The sequence below is a fragment of the Pseudopipra pipra genome, chromosome 5 (assembly GCF_036250125.1).
Source record: "Pseudopipra pipra isolate bDixPip1 chromosome 5, bDixPip1.hap1, whole genome shotgun sequence".
In the NCBI taxonomy this organism is placed as follows: Eukaryota; Metazoa; Chordata; class Aves; order Passeriformes; family Pipridae; genus Pseudopipra; species Pseudopipra pipra.
In genome coordinates this window covers 2,990,040-3,017,703 of record NC_087553.1, presented here as the reverse complement: position 1 = coordinate 3,017,703, position 27,664 = coordinate 2,990,040, and the positions used below count along the sequence as shown (strand labels likewise).

At 41.1% G+C, this 27,664-nt stretch overlaps 1 protein-coding gene across 16 annotated transcripts in view; it reads right to left on the bottom strand.

The window, feature by feature from the left end:
* Nucleotides 1-27,664, bottom strand: part of ABCC9 (ATP binding cassette subfamily C member 9) — a 70,987-nt gene that overhangs the window by 30,909 nt on the left and 12,414 nt on the right. For 10 of the 16 annotated variants that reach the window (XM_064654110.1, XM_064654106.1, XM_064654111.1 and 7 more), the window contains 16 exons: nucleotides 27,445-27,586; nucleotides 26,971-27,092; nucleotides 25,883-26,049; nucleotides 24,686-24,928; nucleotides 20,347-20,541; nucleotides 17,435-17,599; nucleotides 15,673-15,828; nucleotides 13,559-13,693; nucleotides 12,146-12,308; nucleotides 11,505-11,545; nucleotides 10,488-10,630; nucleotides 7,677-7,785; nucleotides 6,169-6,279; nucleotides 4,972-5,044; nucleotides 3,460-3,565; nucleotides 2,192-2,230 (listed from right to left, as the gene is read on the bottom strand). In XM_064654110.1, coding sequence (XP_064510180.1) covers nucleotides 2,192-2,230; nucleotides 3,460-3,565; nucleotides 4,972-5,044; nucleotides 6,169-6,279; nucleotides 7,677-7,785; nucleotides 10,488-10,630; nucleotides 11,505-11,545; nucleotides 12,146-12,308; nucleotides 13,559-13,693; nucleotides 15,673-15,828; nucleotides 17,435-17,599; nucleotides 20,347-20,541; nucleotides 24,686-24,928; nucleotides 25,883-26,049; nucleotides 26,971-27,092; nucleotides 27,445-27,586 — 2,110 coding nt within the window. The remainder of the gene's footprint in view (nucleotides 1-2,191; nucleotides 2,231-3,459; nucleotides 3,566-4,971; nucleotides 5,045-6,168; nucleotides 6,280-7,676; nucleotides 7,786-10,487; nucleotides 10,631-11,504; nucleotides 11,546-12,145; nucleotides 12,309-13,558; nucleotides 13,694-15,672; nucleotides 15,829-17,434; nucleotides 17,600-20,346; nucleotides 20,542-24,685; nucleotides 24,929-25,882; nucleotides 26,050-26,970; nucleotides 27,093-27,444; nucleotides 27,587-27,664) is intronic. The other 6 variants (XM_064654115.1, XM_064654118.1, XM_064654113.1 and 3 more) reach the window with 1 other exon arrangement.

Genomic DNA, 27,664 nt, shown 5'->3' with positions numbered 1-27,664 from the left:
GGTAAGTCCTGCTGATTTATCTCAGAAGTGTCAAGGAGGCATAAATTCAGGCTCAAAAGAGACATCACTTCACTAGAACTGGTCTCTTACTCAGCAGAAGCTTCCAGTCTTCTCTACAATGGAATAAAGTTACAAGAAAGCAAAAGATGGAGTCTAAGGAGAGATTGAAAAAGGCTTGGAAATTAGGTCAAGCCAAACAAAAAAGAAAAAAAGAACAAACTAAATTTGCTCTATTCAAAACTTTTATCAGCAGGGCATAGCAGTGGTAGAGAAAGAGATAATGCTTTCATGTACACATTTGGAAGTACCCTCTGAACTACAATTTAACAAAAACTGGGCACAGGTCTTGCAGGACCCCTTGCAATTTCATACCAGATTTAATATGCTTGCCATTGGAATCAAATAGATTGTCTGAATGAGCAAGGACTAATTTTCAGATCTTATTTACCTAAACACTTCTTTGGTTAGAAATGTCATTCCATGCTTAGCTTGACAAACACACTTTAATTCTCCCAAATTATGAGTGAGATTTCTGTGAGAACCCATGTTCACCAATAATCCCATGAATAAACACATAGAAGACCTTTGCTGAGCTGGGGCCTTCACAAACAAGGGGATTAAGTATTTGGTCTTATACTTTTTTACCCTGCTGAAGCTGAGAGAGTGATGGGATTGCAGGGCATGGGAGTGCACTGGAATTGAAGCTCCTGAGGTTTCTAAAAAGAGTATTTTATTTGCCTGAGGGGATCAGCAATTTTTGCTCTAGTTTCTTTATTGAAATATGGCTGTTTATGCTAATTTTTCAGCTGTATTATAAAATATACATGTTGGCCAAAATGGGCCATGAGAAGTTCAAGTCTGAAATTGTAGAAAAGACCAGACTGATTGGTCGTTTTGTAACATTTTGAACACATAAGATGAAATAAAATAGAAATTAATTTTAATCAAGGTTTTAAGGAAAAGTAAAAAGGACACCTTGCTGAAGTTTGGATACTTTTACAGTAATTTTGAATGATTTAAAATAGATCGATGCATCTCTAACCAGGCTGTGATCCCCCCAGCCTACAAAGTAAAAAGGGAGGAGAATAAAGAATCTCTCGAATACCACTGTAACAACAGAATGAACTGTTTCCTCTGCTAATAAAGGCAAGAAGTTTGAGGCAAGATGAGGACTGAGCATCTACACAAATTTTACTCAGGAGTTTAGAGGAATTTAGTCCTGTCCCTGCAACCAGCCACAGCAGCACTAGGTGGTTATGCTGATTTTGGCCAAATGTTCATTTATCTGATCATTTATCCCTGCAGAGCCCATAATGTGGTTTCTGTGAGCTGCTGTTAGTGTGGTTGCAACCCGAGGGGAGCATTTCCTTTTCCTAACTTTTCTTGTATCCTTAATACTTGAGGACAGAACAGGCCATTTGTGAGGATCCCTTTAATAGTTCTTGTGTTTCCTGAGCTTTTCACTTAATACACAACAACCTGTTTGCACAGAAACCAGTCCAATGTACAGAAAATGTACAGTGAGTGAAGGATTTCCACTTAACCACTCTTTGCTTGGCAGCCTGACAACGTGGTTCTGGCTGTTTGGCTCAGTGTGGATGAGGGGAATACATGTCTGCATAATCCCCACAACTGTCCTCATATAGACTTAATAATTAACAATTCAGATCTGAAACGAGCTTGGCTCAATCACTGCATCCAGACAGCCTCAGATACATTACAATCCTCAGACAAGGGGCTGGTTTTTTGTGTGTCTAAGGTTTGTAACGTATCTGAGACATGTCTCACATAAGTGGGAAGAACGGAGATCTGGCCCATAAGACTTGCCCTGGCCAAGATCTTTTACAGAAAGATGCACTAACGTGCTTTATTTCCCTAAGATGCCAAACCAGTGACAACCCTGGCAGCAGGACATACAGCTCTTACTGCAGTCAACACCCACAGCAACAGGGTATTCAAATCCCAGTGATGCATTGCAGGATTGCCCCAATACAACTGGGGCTGAGATCTTATCCATTATTACTATTACTGTGTTGTTGTGCCTAAATTTGTGGGGGAATTCACTGCATTTCACCCCTGGATCAGTAGCTGCGTTAGTCATGCACGTAGAATCACATGGAAAGGGATTTAAGAGAGTAAATAGGACCTTTAGTATGGTTTTGCAAAATAGAGGATCCACTTGGTTAAATACCTGAAGTATCCTTCTGTATTCGTCTGTCTGCCAGGTAGTCTGAAATTACCAGCAAAACATAACCAGGTTTGCATCAGCTACGTCAGGGTACCAGTTAGAGTGTGCAATGAAAAAAAAAAAGCCTGAGATGCTTCCTAGAACCTGAGTTGTTTGGTGATGTACAGACAATCAACTGACAGCATGATCTGATCCCTTGAACAACGTGAAATTTTCATTTTTACTGTTTTTCATCATTCATGATTATGAAACATTTCACAGACTGTCTCTAGTGTGTTTTTAGGATTTCTCACTTCTCTAATCTCCCTTAGATTTCATATCTTTTTCTAGGAAAAACCCGAGTCTTTCTCAACTGTATCTTTGAAAAAATCCGTGAGAATCATTTCAAGGTACACTCTACTTACCCCTTGTATTTTTTTCAAACTACTCAGAAAAACAGTGCCTGCTTAGGGAGTAAAAACCTTTATTACATGTCTCAAAGAAATTAACTGTGGTAAGTCACATATTCTTCCTTCAAAGCTTAAACTCAAAGTTAGTCTTGCCTTGGCTCCAACTGTACCTGCTACTCCAGTGAGATCATATGTTTAGAATAGCAAAAGTGAAATATAGCTGGAGAGCAAAAAATGCCATGGATACTAGCACAGGAAAAGCAAAAAACATCCAGCTTGCAACATTGCTGTAAGAAAAATACGACAAGGGAGGTTACTAGTCAAGGGATGGGGCAACAAAATATTGGCCTCTGTGACGAAATTCCCTCTTCCTCAGCAAAAAGCTAATTGAGAGGAGTTTGGTTTGGCAGTTTTAAGGAAGCAGAGCTGATCTTTAAAATCAAAGAACAAGTTTTGGGGTTACTGTAAAGAGTAACAGTGACTTCCACAGGTGAGGCTTGATCATGTACCGGGGAAGGAGAAGAGCAGTAACACGTGTTATTGTATCACCTTTTTTTTCTGCCAGCAGCAGCATCTCTGAGTGAGAAATACATGCCTATTTGATAATCTGAATTTCTAGTTGAGTCATTTGCTAGGCTAATATATTAGATATTAATTGCCAGACTAGCCTTTTTCCCTTCCTAAGGCTGCTCTGCCTGCTCTGAACTGTGACAAAACAGCAGTGAAAACCCTTCATAAGTTTGCAGGTGATGCATTCCAGAGAGGATCTGGGTGGTGAGAATCACTCAACATGCAGTTCTGAGGCACGAAGTTTACATTTCTCACAGTAAACCTCAACCTCCTCCTGCTTAAATACAGTAATTAAAAGCTATATAAACATACTTGCTCCAGTGAACTTTTCCCTCCAGCGTCTGCATCTCTCCCAATATAGCAAGGAGAAGGGAGGACTTGCCACAGCCAACTTGACCCACAATCATTGTCATCTGACCTGTGATAATAATAAAAACACCAAAAAACACATCTTGAAAAGAGGAAAAAAAAATATATCCAGTCAATAAGGTGCAACTAGATCCAGGTCTAGAGCATGTTTGAACTAGCTGGTTAAATATGTTAGCACTTCCAGGGATGGGGCAGCCACAGCTTCTGTGGGCAACCTGTGCCAGGGCCTCACCACCCTCACAGGGAGGAATTTTTCCTTAAAATCCAATCTAAACCTACACTGTCAGTTTGAAGCCATTCCCTGTTGTCCTGTCACTCCAAGCCCTTATAACTCCTCCACCTTTCTTGTAGGCTCCCTTCAGGTATTGGAAATTTTCCATGTCTCTGTCTAGCTGGGAATTTAACTGTCTTATTCCTTCCAAAGGAGATAAACTCTGGCTCACTCAGCTTGTGAACCCTGGCCTTAGACTTTAAATTCCTTGCAGCAAAGGCATTCTAGTGGTGTTGGATGTGGCACTGGGCCAGCACAAAGGAGTGTTCATCCATGTGTAGGGCACTTAATGCTACATGGAAACAAACAATACAGACTTTGAGATTACTTAACAACCATGTGACATCAACCTAAAGCATTAGTCTATTTTAAAACTAAGGACTTGATAGGACGTAAAAATAAAATATAAGGCTACTTAATAGCATCAACTACCAACAGTGTTAGGTATTTCACAGCATTAACAACGAAAACAATAAAAAAGTATTATTATTATTATTACCAGCATCATTATTATTATTATCATTAATAATAATAATAGAAAATAATAGTTGTTACTTTTCACACTTGCTATGTAAGTTTTCTGAAACAAACCAGTATTTTGTAAACCTGTGGAACCCCTAGCCAATGCAAGGAATTACAGGAACTCAGCTTGACAAGGAGAAGTTCATTGAAAGAGGAAATAACTGAGGTTTTCTTGACAGAAAAACTGCATTTTCTGAGATGAAAATAGTTGTGAACTGGGAGACTGTTATGTTAATGAATGGCAGGAAAAGTGCAAGACCTGAGTGCTGTGTCCCTGGGCACCAACTGGTGGAAATAAGATACTGAATTAGATTCACCCTGGGTTTGAACAGGTCTGGAGTTCTCCCTTTTTCTTTTTTTTTAATTTCTCTATTATAAATAATAATTAATTATTTGAAACCATCATTTTCCTATTTATTCTTACTCTTGACTTTGTGCTCTTATTGAAACTATCTAAAGGTATGCAAAACCCACATAATTTATCTAATGATATTGCTATATGACAAAAACAGGTCAAGGACTTTTATACATTTTTAACTTTCATTTTTTTCTTATAAAAATCTAAAAGTATACTTTTATGCTTTTCACAACATCAAGAAATGGAATTAGTAATAGCAATTTGACATTACATGTTTCATGTTTAAGTTGTGCTTTTATCCTACCTGTTGGGATTCTAATGTTTATGTTGGACAATGTAGCTAAGCCACTTCCCCATGAAAAGTATCCATTGGTCACCTACAAAATAATTACCACATGTCACTTATATACAAACACATGAGGGGAAAAAATAGAATGGCTGGTTTGGATTTAAAGTATGTCACTTAAATAAGTTGCACACACACACACACAAAAAAAAAAGTTAGGTTTTTAAAGATTGCCAAACCCAGAAAAGCTTCTGAATAAGAACAGATATAAACACAAATATATATACTGTATGTAATGTAATAAAAGGATAATCTTGAGTTGAACTCTACCAAATACTTTCACTCTGTCAAATATAAGACTAAAGAAACATTCTTTGTACAGAGCACACTGAGGGGGGACACATGGCAAACATAACTTAAAATAATGTCATAATAAATGACAGGTCATAGTATAGATCAAATAATCATAGAATGACTTGGGTTGGAAGGGACATTAAAGATCATCTTGTTCCAACCCCTGCCATGGGCAGGGACACCTTCCACTAGACCAGCTTGCTCCAAGCCCCATCCAACCTGGCCTTGCACACTTCCAGGGATGGGGCAGCCACAGCTTCTCTGGGCAACCTGTGCCAGGGACTCACCCCCCTCACAGGGAAGGATTTCTCCCTGATATCCAATCTAAACCTCCTCTCTGTCAGTTTGAAGCCATTCCCCCTTGTCCTGTCACTCCAGGCCATTGGAAATAGTCTCTTTCCATCTTCCTTTTGGGCTCCCTTCAGGTCCTGGAAGGCCACAATTAGGTCGCCCCAAAGCTTCTCTTCTCCAGGCTGAACAATCCAACTCTCTCAGCCTTTCCTCATATTTCCATCCCTTTAATCACCTTGGTAGCCTCCAACAGTTTGATGTCAACTCAAAACTTCTGATCTTATTTCTAAGAGTGAATGAGAACTGCCTGAAAGGACAGGTTAATCAGTCTGTATTAATTCCTGCCCATCAGATATTCTAAGTTCTTTTCCTTTATATTCGTGATGGGAATCACTATAAAGACCTGGTCTGAAGCCAACTCTTCTCACTGCACTTTTGGCTAAAAAGCTGACTCGTCTAAGGGCTTGCTCTTACAGTAGAAAATTTGGAATAGCAGCAGCAATTGGACACTATCAGGTGCTGTTTCAGGAGCTGCTCCTTGTAAAGAACAAGAGGATGTTTTCAAACCACCTTGATCGCGACGTCGTCGATCTCCACGGGCCGTGTCTGCTTCCTTGCTGGCTGCTCATAGCCTTCGAGCTGGTACCTCAGGGGCTGCCTCCTGTTGATGGCCTTGGTGTGCTGCACAGGGAAATGAACACACAGGAGAAAAGCTGGAATCCTCAGGAGAAGACAGCATTTGGTTCCCTGTAAATCCATTCACTTTCTTACCACGGTACCAGCTCAAAACAAGACGCCAATGTGTGATAATAAAGGCACGCTGCTGACATGCACACAGTGTAATGCTTTAAACACTTATAACTGAAGCACAGAAAATACCTGATTTTTTGAGTTTCCCACGCAAAACTATCCCAAATTTCACCTGTCACCCTCCTCTGCCCTACCTGAGGCAGCTCCAAGCAAAGCTGTGTCACTGTGTAATGACATGCTGAGTTACCAGTTCTGCTTCTTGGAAGCAGAATAGCTGCAGGACTGGGAAGCATGTCAGTTAGCTTGTGCAGAGCACCTTCCTGAGGGATAATAGTGATTTTGGAGCCAGCTTATTCAGAGCTACCTGTGGTTATTTGTAAGCACCTCTGTATCGAGCTGAATCAATATAACCTTAGTGATTCCTTACAGCTGGACTATATTTGGTTATTGATTAACTTTTACAGACACTGCCTTTGTTTTTCCCTTTCCCCACCATCTATCTAGACTTTGTCTCTTTAAGGCTAGACAAAAGGTGGACAGAAGAAATAAAACAAATGCTGAAACAATTTTATATTTGTTGAATTTATTATAATGGTTAACCCAAAAAAACAAGAAATGTTGTTCAAGTTGGCAAAATAATTTAATTCAGCTCAAAATCAAACTTATTTTGTGCTATTCCTTTCTTTCTTTTGCTGTCTTCAAGATTCAGTCACATTTCAACTTGTATATTTAGTTTGAAAGAGCTGAAATATCTGGCTTTTTAAAAAATGTCAAAATGAAAAAAAAAAAAACCAAACCTCCAACCTTTTCCCAAATCATCTCCATTGTCTTTTTTTCTGTCCTCAAATTTTACTCGAATTCACTGTATGTTTAGCACTCCCGAAACAGCATTTTGGAATTAATTCCTATTTCACAAAGTTTGGTGCAGTTTGTCCCACCTCCAACTCTGAACTTCCCAGAGCAGGGGTTGTTCCTACCTAAGGATGCCCAAGATACAACAGGATGTACTGGGAATACACAGCACAAAGCCCATAACCACAGGGAATCCACCTGGGGCTTCTATAAAAGCTGAGGAGGATTAATTTGAACCATGTGCAAATGTCTTGGTGTGTTGTGGGGTTTTCATTACTACTGGCACTTCAGCAATGCTTGAATGTGTTTGTGGGCCCTTTATGTCATAGAAACACAGAGATTAGGACATAAAAGAGGCAAAATTGGTCAATATTAGTCAGGCTAGAAGCCAAAACTCCCGAGGTCTATCAGCTCGGCCACTGGTCTTGCATGGGGCTGTAGGGCTTTGAAATTCAGGGTCATAAACCAGAACTTACAAGTCCTGTGTGCTTCTTACAGGATTCATAGGGTACAGAGCTGTCCCCCCCTCTCCAGCTGTCGTCTCCAATCTCATCACTCAGGAGAAACTCATTCAGCTTCTGGACACTTGAAAGAAAACAGGACAGTGAGTTGCACAAACCCAAGTTTCCATTAGTGTATTCCCATTTTCGTGCAGCAGCATTTATCAGAAATGTTCCAAAAGAAGCTCATGGGATACTTTCAGTTTCCTGTCGGTCTATCTGCCACCCTGATGGCAAATGAAAATTTATGCATGTGGAAGAAGGACAGATGAAAATAATCAAACATTGTACTGGTGGCCAGGAACAAAGAGCAGGGCTGGTCATGTGGGTGCCAAGGGAGCTCTGTGGGAATGGTTTCCATCTCTTCTGGGCCTTTCTCATGCCTACACACAGTCAGGGTGCATAAATGAGTCATCCACCCACCTACACCCCCTGGAAATGCCAGTGCAGTAGGTGCATCCTGACACAGCTTCTGCAGGGATGAACAAAGTCACTCACTGATCATGGTGAAGCTCTGTGACTTTGCAAAAACTAAAATCAAGGTGTGTTGGGTCAGAGACCGAGAAAGAAGGAGGACATATGCCTTCAGATCAGTGATTTGAACATTAATCTGAAAATGGAAAAGCAGTCCTGTCTCAAGGCCCACCTGCACATTTCATGTTAAATTATCAATATGTGTTTGAGCCACAGAGATGCTGGTTAGCAAGAAAGCACTGCTAGTGTCATTATTTCCTCCTGACAGTATTCCTGTTTCTACCTCCTCTTTTGAAAGGAAGATTCATGTGTCTAACCCCCGTGTTAGAATTCCAGTCTTACATAAGGGCACCAAGCAAGAATTTATTTTCTTGTGGAAGATAAGAGACCTTGCTCTGATCCCGCGCCCAAGAAAGAAAACATCAACCCTTACTTCGAATTTGAATGAAGTACCCTCAAAAGTTTTCAAGGCACTAGAACTCCTCTTGAACATGAAATTCTGACCAAAGTATAAGCACTTAGTCATAAAACAAATGAGCACATACTCCTCTGATTGAGGACAGTGCCATGGAGTGGCCAAGCACACATTTTTCATTCTTCGCTTGGGGGACATGATGTTCATGGGAGAAAGATGTTAGGAAACAAGTTTGCCAAAGGATACAGTTTGTTTTGGCAAATATGGTCTCTAAACAGTGTCCTGAGGAGTGGCCAGCAGTGTTAAGGAAAATGTACACACCATTTTGATATTAGGGCTCTGCTAAACATAGCACAGAGATGTAGAGGCTTGGATGATTTATAGAGGAGCCTTGAGATTTTCCACTACTCAGAAATCCTTTTCAACCTAGGGAAAATGTCTCATGTGGCCCTGATGCTGCTTTGATAAAAATAAACTCTGTTTAATTATTTTTGTTTTTTGAAGTCAGTGTGGTGCTGGCAAAGGACAGCTGTGGAGCCTGAAGTCCCTTTGACTGCTATTTGTCATTATTGCTGCCCACCAAAAAGAGTCAGTGACAGCAGCAATGCAACACCTTGCCAACGTGCCTCAGCCTTGGCATGAGGGAATGATATTTCTGGGTGGGAAGATTAGTTCTGTCCTCACATCCTGCTAGTGCTTGGCATCTGACACATTGCTGCCAGTCAGGTGTCAGTTTGTGCCCCCTGGGACACCTTGGCAGTGTGTAGGTCTGCATAACTGCCCTGTGACCAAGACTCTGTCCATACAGGCCACTGGCATAGCAGCCAAAACCCTGAAATTTGACTTCCTACCAACCAGCTCCCTCGAGATTAAGAGCTTTATAGCCCAGCATGAAGGAAGCTGTTCTGTTGGGCTATTTTACAGAAATAAATGCCTGGAACATATCAGGCAGGACATTGCCAAATTCTCACTGAAAGCCCAGTGCACCCTTTGTGGAGGTGGAGTCGCTCCTTCTTGCCTCAGCAGGGCCAGTCTTGCTAAAGAGCTTCACACCAGTCTCTCTCATCTCCCTCTGTACAGATAAGAGCCCAGAAAGTACTAGATGAGAGTGATGGGGAGTGGCCACACTGTGAGCAGAGGAGCATTTCCCAAGGAAGAACAGTGCAGCTCTAAATCTGAATTGCCAAAGGTAGTGAAATCATAAAAAGAATGGATCATTTATAATCACAGAATCATAGAATGGTTTGGGTTGGAAGGGACCTTAAAGATCATCCAGTCCCACCTCCTGCCATGGGCAGGGACAGCTTCCACTAGACCAGGTTGCTCAGAGCCCCATCCAAACTGGCCTTGGGCACTTCCAAGGATCTAGGGGCAGCCACAGCTTCTCTGGGTAACCTGTGCCAGGGCCTCACCACCCTCACAGGGAACAATTTCTTCCCAATATCCAATCTAAACCTACACTCTGTCAGTGTGAAGCCATTCCCCCTTGTCCTGTCACTCCAGGCCCTTGGAAATAGTCTCTCTTCATCTTCCTGTTGGGCTCCCTTCAGGTCCTGGAAGGCCACAATTAGGTTGCCCCAAAGTCTTCTCTTCTCCAGGCTGAACAATCCCAACTCTTGCAGCCTTTCCCCATATCAGAGGTGCCCCATCTGATCCCCTTGGTGGTCTCCTCTGGACTTGCTCCAACAGCTCAGTGCCTTTCCTTTGCTGTTTCTTCGCATCATCCAGTAAAATGAACTGTTTACTCTGATTTCTCTCCCATCTTTGAACACCTGAGTCCTGCATCTTAACTCTCTTCCAACGCGAGCAGGCAGAGACAACCCTTTCCTCCAGCACCTTCCCTGATGTATTACCCAACTGGGTGTTCATGAGTTGGTGAGAACAGAAGGACCACTTACCTTACAATAGCTTTGACTGCAAAACGAACCACGGTGGAGAGCAGGAACAGGGGTGTGACCAGGATGTGGAACAGAGACAGGGATGCGAAGGCCTGGGCGGGCTGCAGGGGCTTGTCGTTGGTGTAGGCATAGGTCACAAAGGTCTGTCACACCAGGGAAAGAGCAGGTCAGGACAAGGGCTCTCCAAAAAGAGGGGCAAGGACAGCAAGCAAAATATTTTTCTCAATTAAGGCTAATAACTATATACCTCAGTTTACTGGGGATCACAGTAAACCGAAGAGAAAGGTGTCTTCTCCTCAAGTGAAATAGATTTTAAACCCTTGCCCATGGTTTCAAGAGGTTTACATGTTTAAGAATGAAAAAAAATTTCATTGTTCCATCTAGCGTTGTAAGTGACTTCAGGCTTCAGAGGAAACACATAACTCGGAAAAATCAGTAAGAATCCAACAAATCTTATGGGTCCAGAACTCTGGGTATGTTTCCACCAATTCTGGTACCCACTCTCACTGTACTCTCAGTAATGCCCTCAAAATGTGGTCTGTGAAAAACCCACACTTACTGGCATGTCACAGTTCCTCTAGTGCTTGAGGCTGAGATTTAAACCTGGCCAGAGCACAAGCAAAACTTATTTGTCCTTAAACTGCAGAGTACTCTTTCCTGCAAACTGACACGATTGCTTATGATGCACTTAATGCTCAAGAGACAAGCAAAGCCATTCAAAATCCCTTCAGAAAAAGAGCTTTTCAAAATGGGTCACCTTTCAAGTTGCAATGATTTTTTTTTTCTTTCTTTCTGATGGTAAAAAATTATATTTCTTTTTGGTTTTAACAATCCACACTCTGGGAATGGACACTTCCAGTGTCATCCTCTCCTACAGTTAGCAGGGCACATTAACTCACCTGCTGGTTTTACGAGGAATAGGTGCTACAATAACAATGGTGTCCATTCTTTTTTTCCACCCCCCTCTCCTTTTCTCCACCTTTTATAAGGAAAAGTAAAAAACAAACCATATCTTACTGCAAGAACAGCTGCTATTGGTATGGCTGCATTCATAAAAACTGGGAAGGAAAAACAAAATAGGCATTAGATTATACGAAATAAGAAAAAAAAACAATTTTACAGTAAGGGTATGACACCAGAAGAATCCATTTTTTTGGATTTCCAGTTCAAGTAATTAAAACTCCCAAAGGAAAGTACTCTGCAGGAAGAAACTTCCTTCCATGGTAGTCAGAGATCTTAAACACATTAACAAATAAGCCAGGGAATTCTCTCATCTGTATATTTCAGTAAACTCAGAGAAAAAATATTATGTGCACAAATATTATGCAACACAACTAAAACATTACCCTCTCAGTTCTTTTCCATTACACAAAACACAATTTCTTTCAGACACTAATTTGTCTTTGCTGCAATCAGATCTGCTAATATATAATGTCATAATGAAGGTAGCAGAAAATTTACTACAAAAATAAATCAACAAGATATACTCTACCTTTTCAAGCTTCTGTCTTATATATTATATATCATGCCTTTTTATTTTAATCACATCACACACAAAAACGTGTCACAGACACAGCTGGGTTTTGCTTTAGTTGAAGTCAGGAGGAGATCCTGAAGAACAGGATCCATTTCCAAGCACCATAAATAAAGTTACTTACTAGAGAGAGACGTGTGAAGTGCAAAGGTTTTGAGACTGGTGAGTTCCTTCATCCTCGTTTCTTCCACGCTCGTACAGAATATGTGCTCCCAGGCATACAGCTTTAATAACTTAATGCCTTTTAGTATCTCATTGGTTTTCTTTAATCTCTCAGTAGAATAGTCCTTCATTTCAAAAGAAAACCAGGATAAGAAATAGATAACAGGTCTGTAGTCTTAATGAGAATGCTCTTTCCCCTTCATTTCTCTTGGAAAATTCATCAAAAATGCTTAATTTTGTTTGTTCGTGATTTTCTACAGGTGCCATACTGAGAAAAACAATACAAAATTCCATGTTCTTTGGAGATATTAAAATGGTTACAGCCATGAGGGGAAATTAAGTGAGCCTGTTCTGAAAAGAAAAATAACCCAAAGGATCCCAACCCTTCAAACAGTGGCTGAGACTCAGGGAGGGAGATTGCTGTGCCAGCAGTGTCCATAACAGTAGATAGAAGAATATATGTGTGTACTTGTTACACAAGATTCATTCTGGGATCCAAACAGACCAGTCATGAAAACAGGTGAATTATTTATTGATATATTTAGCTAATCATCCCTCACCAGAAAGCAGTAATCCTAAGGTTGGTAAAATCATAGATTTTGGTAAAATCATAATCCAAAAGCTGTTACGAATCAGAGTAAGTCAGAAAACAGCAGTAAGAAAGATTCAGACTATTCCTGAAATTATGCAAAGATAAATCCTCTGTACAATTTGTACAGGTTGTACAAACTGGCACAACTTAACAGGATTGAAGCCTGCTGGAGATCAGATCCATGTATGTATAATTTGCTCACTGAATATTGAGACAAAAAGGATCTCTAAATATTTGGCATCTTAAACATCAAAGGCTGACTTAAAAAGTTCAAGGATCACGACTATAAAGTTAAAAATTAGACAAAGTACCAGAAAACATTTCCAACTGGTGAATTAAATCAGACAGCAAAACAAACTAGCAACACTGAAGAATGCAAAATAGACATTAATGCAGCAGTGCCAGCTGATTTGTAGAGAATACCAAAGCTTGGGGTGAGAGCAGAAAGTCTGTTGTACACATTCTTTAATATTTCCTGCTATAATTTATCAGTCATTTGTACTCTTTGCTAGCATCCCATGAAATACAATGTCTGAATGTGGGAATAATACCCTTCTATGGAGTTGAATTCAGACAAAATTGTGCTAGTTGTGTTAAAAATACTCTTTGCAGGGAAGGCAGGTCAAGGCCCACACACTTTATTTGAGAGTCTCTTCTGACAAATGTGAGGAAGGGAGAGGCACTGAGCCACGGAGAAACAGAGGAACCATGGGACTAAGGGATGTTCACTAACCACAGGTTCTCATTCCTGGACCACAAATGTCACTGAAATAATTTACTTACAAGGGTGCTCTTCTGAGCCTCAGCCAACTTTGTAGCTATGAAATACTGTATTGGAGCTAAGAGCACGATGACTGCAGCACCAACCAAGGCACTCACTCCCAGCAAGTTGTAGAGTAGGATCACACCCATTATTATCTGTCAAGAAAAAAAAAACAACATAGGAGGGGAAAAAGTAGATTTCAATATGCCAGAACAGTACCAAGAAGACAAATATTTGTTCTTCTAATAAACATTTAAATGGTTCGTAGGAATGGGCTGAGCACACCCTTCAGAAGGTCACGTTTGGAAAGTGTGGGAAATAAACCCAGAAGCCTTTATTTTTGACATTAACTAAATAGTTTGTGTTACTGCCTGGTAGTTCTAATCCAGGCTGGGTTTCCACAGAGCTGAAGGAGCACTAAAATGATGGTGCTCGCCCCAAGGCATTTCAGAGAGTTACTGGCCTCGAGTCTTATTTACAGTAGAGCTCCTTGCATCACTCTGGGAGCACTCAAAGATCCTAGGACTGTCTTGGATCACAGCTGCATTCTGTCACAGTGGTCCTCCACCTAAGACAGGCACTGAAGTGGGAAGCAGATGTGCTGGAAGTGACACAACCTGAGCTTGTGCATCATTACCCTCTGTAGGAAAACACCAACACACTGCCTTAGTCCTGCAAAGAGTGTGGGAACACTTCCCAAAAAGGCTTACCTGGGAATGGCTGTGATGCAACTACTGGGATTCTGGCTCCTGAGTTAATACAAGCTCTACTACTTAAGTATTTTTACTAACTGCTCCGCTTTGTGGTACAGAGATATCCTCAGTGACAAGAGGGCATACAGAACTAGTTGCCTATCTCATATTTTTATCTCTTAAATGAGTCCATTCTGTCTTTCAATCTCCCTTCTTGTTACGCAATCAAAAGTAAGAATCAGTACAGTTTAACATTTTCAAAGCAATATTCAGCTCTTCAGGCTTCTGTACAGCAAAATATCATACCCAGATGCCATTGTCTTAGGGAAAGGTTCCAGGCAGTAATTTGCACTTGGTGTAAACTGAAGCCCTTACTTGGGCCCTGATTCTGCAATGAATGTTTGCCTGGGGTATCAGGCCATAATTGGTGGATGAACAATATATTTTCTAGGATTCACCCTGATCTTCATCAGGGTATGGCTAAATCTGATCACACTAGATGGATATAAGTTCAGTATTTGCTATAAGCAGGACAGTCCTATCACCTTTTCTAGAGTGGAAAAGTGCTCATAGTTAAGACAGGTTAGTTTCTTCCAACTCTTTTTTTTTTTCCTAAAAAATAGTCAATTGAGATATTAAAAGATTATAAAATACTTATAATAACAGTTGTTTCTAACTCTTTTTAAAAATTTTTAATGTCAGTGGGATCACCAACAGGTAAGGAGTGTGCCAAACTCACCCCAAGCTAAAATTATGAAATGCTACAGGAGTCCAAGCTTCATGGAAAACCAACATGTCTTAGTTTATTAAGGCATTTGGCATTTTTTAAGATTTCTTTCAGGCTAACAATTTTAACCTTTCCTTCCCACAGATCTGCCTGTATTTCTTTCCAAGCCTTGCTGAGGACCAGATGTGCACAGTAACTAAGCTTGTTTAGAGGGGAGCTCCTCTGAGCACTGTCAGTGCTGCTGTCAGTCACAGAGCAGGATTCAATTACTTTTTGCTCCTGCCACAAAACCCACTTAAAACTGGACTCTGCAAAGAGAAATAATCAGCCCTGTCAGATGCCTGTGCTGCTGCCATGTGGCAGAAGTAAAAGCAATGGCTTGTGTCAGCAGTGGAATAAATATGAGCAGGGAAAGGAGTGCAGGTCAGTCTTTTTAAAGTCACAGATAACATCCATGACATGGAAATCCTGCTCAAAAAAAAAAAAAAAAACTCCCTCTCTCAAAAAACCCCTCTCTCTCTTCACTGGCCCTTAGAGATACACCCTCCCAGCACTTGGAGTAGATGATGGGCCACATTCCTGCTTGTTAGTCTTCCTGGAAAATGAGCATGAAGACTCATTTGGCATTCCCCTCTGGATTTTGTAGTAGTCTCACAGACTCTTCCCAACCAGGTTGGAGGACCCCTGAAATCAGGCCCTTTCTTTGATGCTCTACCTGAACAGGCATTGCCCACAGATTGGGGCACAGGAACAAGAACCACATCAGTTGGTTTGTTTCTATGGCAACCAAGTTGTTGATTTGTCCCAGCGTCATCTCTCCCATGGACAAGTTGGATGTAGAAAGCCTCAGGATCTTATTATATATCATTGCCTGTAGGAAAGGAACAAAATGGAAGATATGAAAATGGTGTAATTGTAAAACAACAGTGGCAGCAGGATGTTTCAAACTGCAGCACCAGCCTTTGCCTAAGGCAGCCCTTCTCTCAGTCTCTCACCTGGGACAGAGAGAGGGAGACAGGGAGAGAAAGCACGAGAGAGAGAACTGACTTTTAAAAGCTCCAATTCCTCTCAAAAGATTTGTTGCTTAATGCAGACCTAAAATAGAACAAAATGACAACAAAACATTCAAAATTTAGGAGACTGGCCAAAGATATTTTTTTAATAAACATTTGGTGAGCCTGCTTTTCTGTGACACTGTCTCTCAAAGAGATACTTGTTTCTGATAAGAGAGTTAAACTGTGAAGTTTTGATTAGGGTGGGTATGGATTCCTTTGGCTTTCTCCCCTTTACCTGGCCATTTCTTTCCATAAAATTTGTAGGAGCTTAACAGGGTTTTAAATTAATCAGGGTTTATATCTACAAGACTTTTAAAGTCAAATGTTGTTAGCCCCGTTCACAGTTACAACCAAGTATCAAATGCTGCAGCTCCAAGGAAGTTTTTTTAAAAATTTTGTCCTCTTTGACTTTGTCCTTGAGCAATGTAGATCCTGTAAAAATAATCAGAGATGTCTACAGGCCACGGTGAATTACATCAGCTGCATATCACAGAATATTCTGAGTTAGAACGGACCCACAAGGATCATAAGTCCAACTCTAAAGTGAATGACCTGTACAGGATAGATCCCACAGCCTTGGTGTTATGTGCACCAACTGAGCTAATATGCTCCTAAAAGTCTCCATTTTGGCAAGTGGGAGTCACAAAACCACGAGAAAATAACCAGGTACTCTTTCTTCTCCAAGTCTGTACCACCTTATCCTGGGAGAAGGCAGAAAACATTTGAAACAGCTCCATCGGTCCCAGTGGGCACAAAAGAAGCAGCTTCCATGCTGGGCTGATATTCCCATGGTCAGTGACATCTGGCAAAACATCAGTTCCTGCTCCTGCTGCCTGTGGAGTCTGGTCTGGGAGAGCCCTGCTACAACCCACCCACGTGCTGAGCCGGAGCTGCTGGCTCCAGTCCATAAACACAACTGTCACAGGGGGTTAATGGATGCTGGGTTTACAGACACAGCTCTGCAGATGAATCACTCCCACCCCATCCCACAGGGCTCTGTGCAAAAGGGCATAAATATCCAGCCTCACCACTCAGGGCACATGGACAAGGTTCCCATAAAACGAAGATGCTTTGCAGATGACTCTGTTCACGGCCAGCAGAGGCTAACTCGTAAGGGAATGAGCAAAGCAGGGCCAAAATGACACTGCTTACATCTTTCCTCATCTGCAAAGATGTGTTCTTACACGCACACCGTGAGTGTTGAACATCTACAGGTTAGTTTTTTAGCAGAAGGAATTGCTGCCAACAGTTTGGCTGCGTCAGTGATGCTGCTTTTCCCAGCTTTCTGTATAAAAACACAGCCTGTATCATCTCTCAAACCATCATTAACTCAGCCTTCAGACAAAGAACAAGACAGATGAAATGGAAGCACAGAGCTGGAGCTGTTGTTAGGGAATTTTTTGGCAGAACGTCTTTGCTCACCAGCAAGGCACCTCTCAGGTTGATGCCAGTTTCTGTGGTCACATAGTAGGATGCCTGCAGGAATGTCCTCTGCAAGATAAGGGCCAGGAAGAGAAGGACTGCCAAAACATAGACATTCCTGAGGAATTCTTCTGAGGAAAGATAGGAGTTGGATGGATCCTTCACCTGAAAGAAAGGAAAAAATTATTCAAGTGCCCTAGGAGGGATTGTGTTTTCTTGAGAAACTGGGAACAAGGAAATTCAGTCATTGCACTAAAATACAAAATATTGATGGTATTATGGGAAAGTTATAGAAATCAGATTTCTCATTGTCCTAGATGTCAAAATTAAATACTCCTCTCATGTTCCAAAGACTTAGGATCTCAACTTTTAGCAGTTCTAAAATGATCTGGTTTTAGCAGGAAAGTGACAGTAAGTTCACCACGTCTGCCTTGTCTTTAGTTTCTCCATCAAATTCTGGTGATTTGGAGCATAGAAATGCTGCTCAGTACAAAATAAAGCTCATTCCACTTGTGCCACAAAGGAAATATTTTTTATTATATGGGATTAGTTATCTTGCATATTATAGAAACAGTTCCTTCCAGAATTAAAGTCTAGGATACCTGTGAATTCTGAATAAAACAATGCCAGTAATCCCCACAAAATGAGGTTCAGATGCCTCAAGAGGGGAGAGAGAAAATGTTGTTTAAATCAATTTATTTTTTTTCATTTTCTAGTTTTTGTGTTCACTGTTCTGCTCTGCTTAAGGCAGAAAAGGAAACAAATGTACCAAAATACTGCAAGAGGGACTGTCCCTTTGGTATTTCCGATCCAGCTGGAAGCAGGATGTACTGGAATTCTTAGGGAGATTTAAAAAAAAAAGAAGGAGGAGGAAAAAGCCTGTTTTACTGTAATACCCAGCCTGATTTTGAGATGAAAATTTTGGGCAATATAGAAAAGCAAACCCCTTGCCCAAGACTCTTTGAAACAAGGGTTGTTTAAGTGCCTGATTGGTCAGATAAATATATTTGAAAACTCTTCACATTCTGCTGCATCAAACCTCCCCATGTTTTCATAGTGGATTTATCAATAATAAAATAACATTTGTAAATATATTTTTTTTTTTCAATGTATGTAGAGTTCTCAGGAATTAAAGCAGAATAAGCATAAAACTAAACTTGTTCACATTAATTCAAACTAGAGAGAAATTAAAGCAGAAATGGGAAATAGGAAGAAAGACCACGAGAAAGTTTATCAAAATCCATAAATTAAAGGCAAATGTATTCTGAAATGTAGCCAAGAGAAATAGTGACTGTCACCAAGCCAGACCCTTGGAGTGGTTTCAAGATTTCCAATGATTCCAATCTTCCCTTTAGTCAATGCTGATGAAAACTTTAAGAAACCCACAACTGAAACCACTGCACTGAAGAGCAGAAAAGATAAATGAAGCAGACAAGATATAGATTCCTAACTCTGAGATCCAGAAGTTATTTTCAAGCTTAAATACCTTGTTTGTTCAACACACACACACAAAAAAAACATTTTTGAAGGCAAAATATGCACTTTGCCTTCTGATTTTGTGGCTCAAGTCCAGCATGTGCAGGTTCAAGGATGATAAAGAGCTTTATTTGATAAGCTGTACAATTAAACTCTCCTTCAGAGCAATGAAAGTCTAAAGCCAGACTGAGCCCATCAGTCAAGAAAATTAATGTCAGGAGGGAGCAGCCAAGAAAAAGATATTTGGATAGTGATGATGGTCAAATACTTTATCTGGAGGGGAAAATGTTGTTTCATTACATACCTATCTGCTCATTCAAATACAAATTACTGGCTTCATAAAGTGTATGGAGAAATTTCTGTTATCAGGAGACACATGTAGGAAAATTTCTTCCTCATGTCTTCTCTGCTGTCAGTCAGTAAAATAACTTTACCTGTATTTTTCTCTAATTAAATAAATTCTTTTTCTTATGACAGAAAATGTTCTGGATCAGAGGCTTGTTCAGTGCTTAGAAGTGATCTCTGAAAGTTCAGTCTCAGTGAAACTTGAAATGAGCTGTATTCCAGCATCTTTAGTGAATTTTTACTGTCAAGAAAGTCATTGAATAAAGTGAACGCTTTTCAATTTCTCACATGTGCCAACTCATTTCATCACTGCAACCAGTGGTATAATCAGTCACAAACAGGGACTGATTCCTCTCAGCTTCCCAGTGAAAAACAGATTTCAGAGAGCTCAAACCTGTCAGTGAACTACAAACTGAGAAATGGAGAGAAATTAAGGAAAATTCTCAGGTTGATCCTTGCTGGATGGATCACTGAGGCACCATCGGTGGCTGTCCTGCCTGGAACAAAGAGGGACAGTTGAAGAGGAGCAGAAAAATTGTTCCTTCTCCCCAGAACTGCTGGAATGACTCCATCAAGAGGCAGACAGCTGGGAAACCTGAGGGAATGGCCTGAAGTTGTGTCAGGGAGGCTTAGGTTGGATATTAGAAAAAGGTTCTTCCCCCAGAGGGTGACTGGGCACTGACCAGGCTCCCCAGGGCAGTGGGCACAGCACCAAGGCTGCCAGAGCTCCAGGAGGGTTTGGATGATCCTCTGGGGCACAGAGGGTGACTGCTGGGGATGGGCCTGTGCAGGGCTGAGGGTTGGATTTGATGATCTTTATGAGTCCCATCCCACTCAGCATATTCTGTGATTCTATGAAGCTGGGGGAAGCCTCCACTACCTATGTTCCATTCCACTACTCTGGTTTGGAACTTGACTGTCTCTCACAAAAAAAAAAAAAAAAAAAAAAAAAAAAAAAGAAAAAACCTCAATTTGCTCAGAAGAAAACATGAAATAACACAGTGCCGATCATAAAAGCCGGGGGTATCAAACACCCGACATGAACCCAGAACTAAACCACCCAAGCCTTTCAATCCGTGCTGTCAGGTTACCTTTTCTGTTGTGTTTGTGTTGTTGGTTGTGTTCTGGAAGCCCTGGACAATGCCAGAAATGCACAATGGCCCAGCAAAGCCCAGCAAATCGGCCAAGTACCGGAAGGTGCTGCTGAGCAGGATTGGTCGTCCAAAAGCACTGTACATGGCCAGCCATATGGAGGGGCTCCTGTTGGGCTGCTCTTCCACTTTTTTCTGGAAAACAAAGAAATAGGTATCAACATATTAAGAAGGAGCCTCCCTGGCTTTATATGGCAACATCCTGGATGCCCAAGTGGTTCCTGAAAGGTGAGGTAGCAAACATGTTGGAGATAGCAATGGATTTCAGACATTCTTCACAGCAAATTCAAGATCTGCCTCCCCTTTGTGACTGTGGTTTCTCATCTCTACATCTGACTCCTTTTCTGAACCTGTGGGCACAGGAATACAAGCACAGATTAATAGTCCTGGCAGGCAGCCACTGCTCCTTGTCTCATGTGCACTCAGGGAAAAGTTTGACCTTCCAGCCCCTTGCCCATGCGGGTAATCCTCATTTCACAGTGGCTGTGGGACCACCTGGTCCAGTGAAGGCTTCTGGTGTGACAAAGGGATTGAAGGAAAAATACATGGACAGACGCCTGCAAGAATATAGTTTAATTAAATTTATCTGGATTTTTTTTCTCGTCCCTTGGATGCCCTCCAGGAAGACACACTTCAGCTGATCACTCATTACCATGCTCGACAAGATGAGAGTAACAAACCCAGGTGAGAGGCAAGACTGAATCAACTAAGGGTACTTTCTAGCCTTCAGTTCTGTGAATTTACATGGTATCCCAACTCTTGCCCTAAAACACCAGCCAGCAGATCTCTCTTTGCCTACTCAGAGGAGTTCTGATGCTTCTGAACTCCTTTCAACCTAACGAAGAAAGAATTCTACTGAACAGACCCGTGGTCTGCCGAGTGCTTTCCTTTCAATTCAGGCAGCAGCTTTTGACACTCTAAAAAGGCATCTGTCATTTTTCAAGTAGCACAGATGCCTGCAAGTTGTAAGCCAAGCCAAGCCCTTCTGAGCATTCACAGAGACATTTTAAGCACAGACCAGGAACGAGCACCCCCAGCCCAGCAAAGTCACCAAGTAAAGCAAGTGTGCCTGGAATTGCCTGGACGCCTCCTGGGTCTTTTCCTCTTTTCTTGGTTTTTCCTTCACTGCCACTTCAACAATGCCATGGAATACGTGTGTGGTGCCAAAAATGTCCAGGTGGACCAGATGGCTGCTAGGGATTGGGCCAAAAAGCTTAGGAAGGAGAAACAAGCAGCATGGGGACAAACAAGGGCCAACATTTCAGAAAGGGGTCAGAATGAAACTGCTGTTTCTGAGGAGGGAAAGAGCAAAAGGGCCTCGTGCCCTTTGCCTAGATCTGCTGCCTAGTGGGTTTTGAGCTTAAGTGCACTACAGGGACGGCTGTCACCCTCCTCAGAGAAATTATTGTCATTTTAGCAGCTTGATAGGAGCTCAGATAAATTATTGGGAAAAAACACAGCTCCCATCTTTTGGGAAAAAACATTGTCATACTATCCTGGTCATTCAGTTAACGGCAAATTTGGTAAATGGCAATAGTAATCCTTATTTCTGTAACAATTTAATAGCCATTTTCACTGCTACTACAACTCACACATTTGTCATCACCACATGAAATCTAGTTACTTTTAATTGAGAAAAATACTAAATCAAGTTATCTAATAATCTCTGCTGCTAAACACTCTTGTCTCTTCCTTTTTTAATCAGGACATCATATTAGCTGAAGTATCTAATGGGAAGAGGGGACAAAAAGTGAATTTTTCTTCCAATCATAAGCTCTTTTCCAGAATGGTTCTTGAGAGTTATGGGCTTGCAGTACAGAACATGTGTTGTATGTGCCAGCCCGACCCTTTATTTAGTTGCTGAAGGATGATCTGTCAATCACCACTCATTACAGATCAACTGTGCATCTGTTTGTTTAAATTTGCAGGGATTATTTTTGTTAGAGTAGTCAGTAGCATTTGTTGTTGTGTTAATTACCCAGGATGGGTTGCTCTTCTCAGCTGTGGGACTTGATTAGATTTTCCTTGCCTTTGTCACCTTCCTTTCAAATCCCTGTGATGTTCTCCACCCCGGGTGCTCAGCAGTTGAAACAGGAACAGTAAGACAGAGCCCGCTGGTAAATCAAGTCACCTGCAAGGTGTGCCTCAGTAAACATGGAAATTTGACTGTTCTCACAGTTCTGGAGCTGACAGAGTAATCCTGGTGCTGTAGGGCAATGTTCTGCCTCTGTGATTTCTAGTTGACAAAGTTTTTTCTTCCTTTTTTTTTTTTCCTTAACAGGCAACATCCATCACAGCACATGAATAGCAGGCATAGGGAACTAATGGTCCTTGACTTTGTTTTTGCTGTTACACCCCCAAAAGAAAAACTTTCTATTGACCATCAGGACAAATTACACAGAAACCAAATGTAATATCAATGTGCTAAATCTATTTTCACATGTGTGATGTATGGTGCATTAGTATGTGTTTGAAACATCTACGCTGCTTGGATGGGAACTGAAACAGAAGCCAAGCAGCAACAGAAACAGGGTCACTTTTTTTTTTTGGGGGGGGGGGTAATTATGTGAGAATTTATTAAATTATTTTTATTTTCATAGCACGCAGAAGAGATAGCAAGACAATGTCATGTGAGCTATCTCAAAGGCATTTGCAATGTAGAATACTCAAGGTCGTGTTCACTGTCTTTCATCGAGGTGTGATAAGAAGGGTTTGGGGAGGAACAGAAGCTTTCCTTCTGCAGGGCCATGGAGCACAGCTGAGATCAGCTGTCTCCAGGCACAGGCAGGGGTAACCCCACCTAATCCAGAGGATGGGGGGGGCTGCCATCCCTTCCAGTAGAAGATTAGTGTAAGATACACACTGGCAGCAGAGACAGTGACAGATCATCTCTTCCAGACTGCAGACCACGCTCTAACCTGAAGAATTTTCCTAATGATGTGGCTGTTTCTGGCCCATCCATGCACAAGCCAGCACATATCCACACAGGGATAAACTGCAGTGAGTTCCACTGCCTGGATCCTTGGATTTGCTTTAGCCACATGGTTTACTTTAACTTTATCTGCAAAGTTTACTTTAGGGTTACAGCCTGTTTTCCAATATTAGCACAAGTGTGATAGCTGTGGTAATCTCAATATTTTGGACAACTCCAGAACCCAAAATATCTGATGTAAGGCAACATTAGAAACACAGGTGAGTGTAACTGCATGGGGCACATTTATGAAAGTCTTCCTGCGTGTATGACACACACCAAGGGAAGATAGACATCAAAAATTTGTGCTCTTGCACACAAGCAATAGCACATTTAACTTGAATTTTGGCCTCTGAACTCCATATTTGTGCAGGCACAGACAGTATCTGCAGATGTAAATGAGCCACAGGAATTGTCCTGTCATTAAGAATGGCCCAGAGACTCAGGTCCTCAGGGCATGGAGGTGCCTAAGACTCTTTGGCCTCTTTAAGTAGGATTTAGGCACCTTAAGGAGCTGGCCTAAGGAATGCACTTCTCCCTTGCTGAGAAAAGCTCAGTTCCAATGGCTCAGTAGCTTTCTGCTTAAAGCAGAAGGATCTTGATCTGTAGTCTCTACTCTCTGTAATGACTGTCTGCAAAAGGGAAGAGAAGCAACTTATATCCTTTAAAATACAAACAATTGTACTGATTATAGGGCACAGAAAGGAACCTGCAGCTCCCTGCTGGGAGAAGAGAGCTGCCTAAATACATCCAGAAGTTTCTCTGGGAAGTCCTTCTCTCCCCAGTGAGTTTTCCTAACCATGCTTGCTCTGCTGGGTCTGGCTGGGATGGAGTTAATTTTCTTCATGCAGTGCTGTGCTTGACATTGGTGACTAAAGCACTGTTAAGACACCAGTGTTTTGGCTATTCTTGATGTGTGGTTTTGGCTATTTCTCTTTCTGGAGGAAAAAAGTGAAGATGAGTGTTTCCAGCTGATACTGTGGACAGAATGTCTTCCAATTTAAGATGCTGTTTGGAGTAGCTCAGATTTAAACAAGGCTTTCACTTTTAAAATCCAGCAAGCAATCATTCTGTTGTGGTTTTAGTTTCCAGTTGCACTCAATCTGGCAACTCCTTCCTGCTATAAATTCGCTTAAAACCAAACAGCAACTGTTGGATTGGAACTTCCCATGCCAAGTTTCACCTTGGAACAAACAGTCCTGAGTTAAAAAGTCCTGAAACTAGGATTTCATAAAAGCTGAAAAAAAAAATTCAGAGTGACACTTCACGTTTCCAAGGCCAAACAGTGACATGAACATCTGTGGTTACCTTTTGTTCCTCGTATGCTTCTTTGAGACAGACGTAATTTGTCAGTGCTCTCATTGCAATTGGGAGCTTTCCAATGGCCTTCAGGTCCACAGGTTTCTTGTGAGCAGATATAATGAGAGTATTCATCCACCAGTAAGTGGCCTTTGAGAGCAAATTGACAAAAGGCTGCAGAAACCTCACCCCCAGATCCTGCAGATCCTCTGGGGGCTTCACTTTCTGAGGGTTCATGAAAAACACATACCTCTGGAGAGGAGAAAATAGACAACACCTGCTCAGAAATTATCTTATTAACAGTGATTTTTAGCAAAAATTTTGTACAGTACAACTACAATGTCAAAATTGCATTTAAGGGTACATTTACATTGAACTTAAATATGAATTTGCTTATAAATAGGAGCATTTCCATTTTGGCAAAACACTGAGCAACATGGGATGTGGGCACAGCTCTGCAGCCTGCCAGTACACCTATCACTAGCTGAGCAACAACAAAAAAGTACTCTTGGGATATAATTACTTTAAATTATTGAGGGTAAGAATGTGTGCTGACTTATACATTCACTACCTGAATAGTTGATCAGCATTAATGTAGCATGTGCTTCATATACACACACACACACATACACCCTCCTTACATCCACAAATATGCATCTATCTATATAAATATATTCACCTTGTCTGTAGATATATAGAGATATAGATATATAGAGATGGGTAGATAGATAGATGGATAGATGGACAGATGGATAGAGAGATAGATGGATGGATGTATAGATAGATGGGTAGATAGATAGATGGATAGATAGATTAGATAGATAGATAGATAGTTGGATGGATAGACAGATAGATAGATAGATAGATAGATGGATGGATAGATAGATAGATAGATAGATAGATAGATAGATAGATAGATAGATAGATAGATAGATAGATAGATAGATAGATAGATAGATAGATAGATAGATAGATAGATGGATAGCTGAACACAGTAACCCACACACACCAAGCCCAGGGGACACACCAAGGACATACATTTTAAAGACATGCCCACTGATCTCTGTAGAATTAACAAAATATTTATGGCCAAGCTAAACTTGGGCCCAAACTTGACACAAACCAGAGTTACTGGGACTAAAGACCCACCTTCATCGCCATGATAGTGCTGATATTTTTGCAGACCCTGCTAAAGAAGCCACATACCCTGACTCGGATGACGTTGATCTCCACAGCCATGAGCAGCCCATAGAGGATCACCATGATTCCAGTGATGCAGAAACGCAGCTGAGAAAAGGGAACACCATCCTGGCAGTATCTGACAAGTTTGATGGTTTTGGTGACAAAGGCCATTATCCAGTAAAGGAAGAGAGCTGTAAAACAGGTGCACACTCATAGTGAAAAAAATATAAATATATATATATGAGAATTTAACCACACCAGTGCCTCAGAAGTCTCAGCTTCCAAGCCCCATCCCTGGAAGTGTTCAAGGACAGGTTGGATGGGATTCTAAGCAACCTGGTCTAGTGGAAGGTGTCCCTGCCCATGGCAGGGGTGTTGGAACAAGAAGCAGAAGTCTCATAATTTAACAAACATCACATTGTCTCTTTGAAAAAGAAGGGTGCATCCCAAGTGAGAATATGGAAATGTGCCCATTTTAAAAAAGACTTCATGGAGTTTAGTGATATCTTGAATCCTGGCTTGTGCCTGTCAACAGCTTGTTCAGGTCACTGAGTTACAGGTAATTTGGACCGTATGAATCTCTATGAAACATTATCCTGCAATGCCTAGTCTGACCATCTCCTGACTGAGACAGCAGGCTGGATAATCTTGAAATCAACTGCAAAGGATGCTGAGAAACAACAGCATCTGCACAGGACGGTTCGTGGTCAGATTAGTGTTAAAAGTGGCCTTTTGAAACAGTCCTTTGGAGTGAAGACAAGTTCTTCCTCAAAATAATGAGCAGTGTTAAGAAATACCTAAAAGCTCGTGATAGAAATACAACAGTCATACAAGGCTCTCTCTTTTGTGATAATTTTAAAAATAGTTCTCAGCATGTACTTCATGAAAGGTGCAGTAACTCCTATGATACTACTAGGTGGGAGAGCAGATGTATTAATATTAATATTCTCATATGTTTCACCCTCCTCTTCAATCTACACAAGCTGACTTTGGCTAAACTACTAGGTCTTGTAGGAGTACATAAATATTAGACTTGAGTACATAAATATATAAAATTTATATATTTTATATATAAAAAAAAATATTAGACTTAGACTTAGACTTAGACTTACCCAGCAGTAACTTTGGAAAGTTAGATGTCTCAATATTATGGTAATAGACTATGGATACAGTGGCAGCCACAAATCCCATTATAGCTGGCAGAAAGAGATGGAGGTGGCGAGATTTCATTTGTCTGAAAATAAATCAGGCAGAAATCAGTTAATTTGATGCCTTTTCTCACCATTGTGTGAAACCATAGGTGTTCTGCTTATCTATTCGAGAGGAAAAACATGACTTTCCTAGAGACAAAAAGGATTTTTTCCCCATGAATGTTTTAACTTTTGTCAGTACTTACTTGCCACTATAGCATGAGAGGACAATAAATGCTAAGAACAATCATCTTCATCCCATCAAAATCTGGACGGCTCATGAAATGATTCTATGATTCTAACCTCCTCATGCTTTACTATCCATCTGCTCACACATTAAGACCATACATTAATGAATGCAATTAGCTTGATTGCACACCGAACTCTGCCACTTACGTGTCAGAAACTATTCCCTCTGCTATTTCACACACGTGCACGAACAGGAGGGTGAACGTCAGGATCCACCTCAGGTTGTGTCCAGGGAAGTGCAGCCAGGTGTTGTGGTGGATCTGGACTTTGGAGCTTTGGCTTCCCCAGCCTGGGAAAGGATGGTAGTGAAAGAGAAAGGTTATCACAGTGATAATCAGTGACTTTTCTATTCTAATCCATAGGTCAC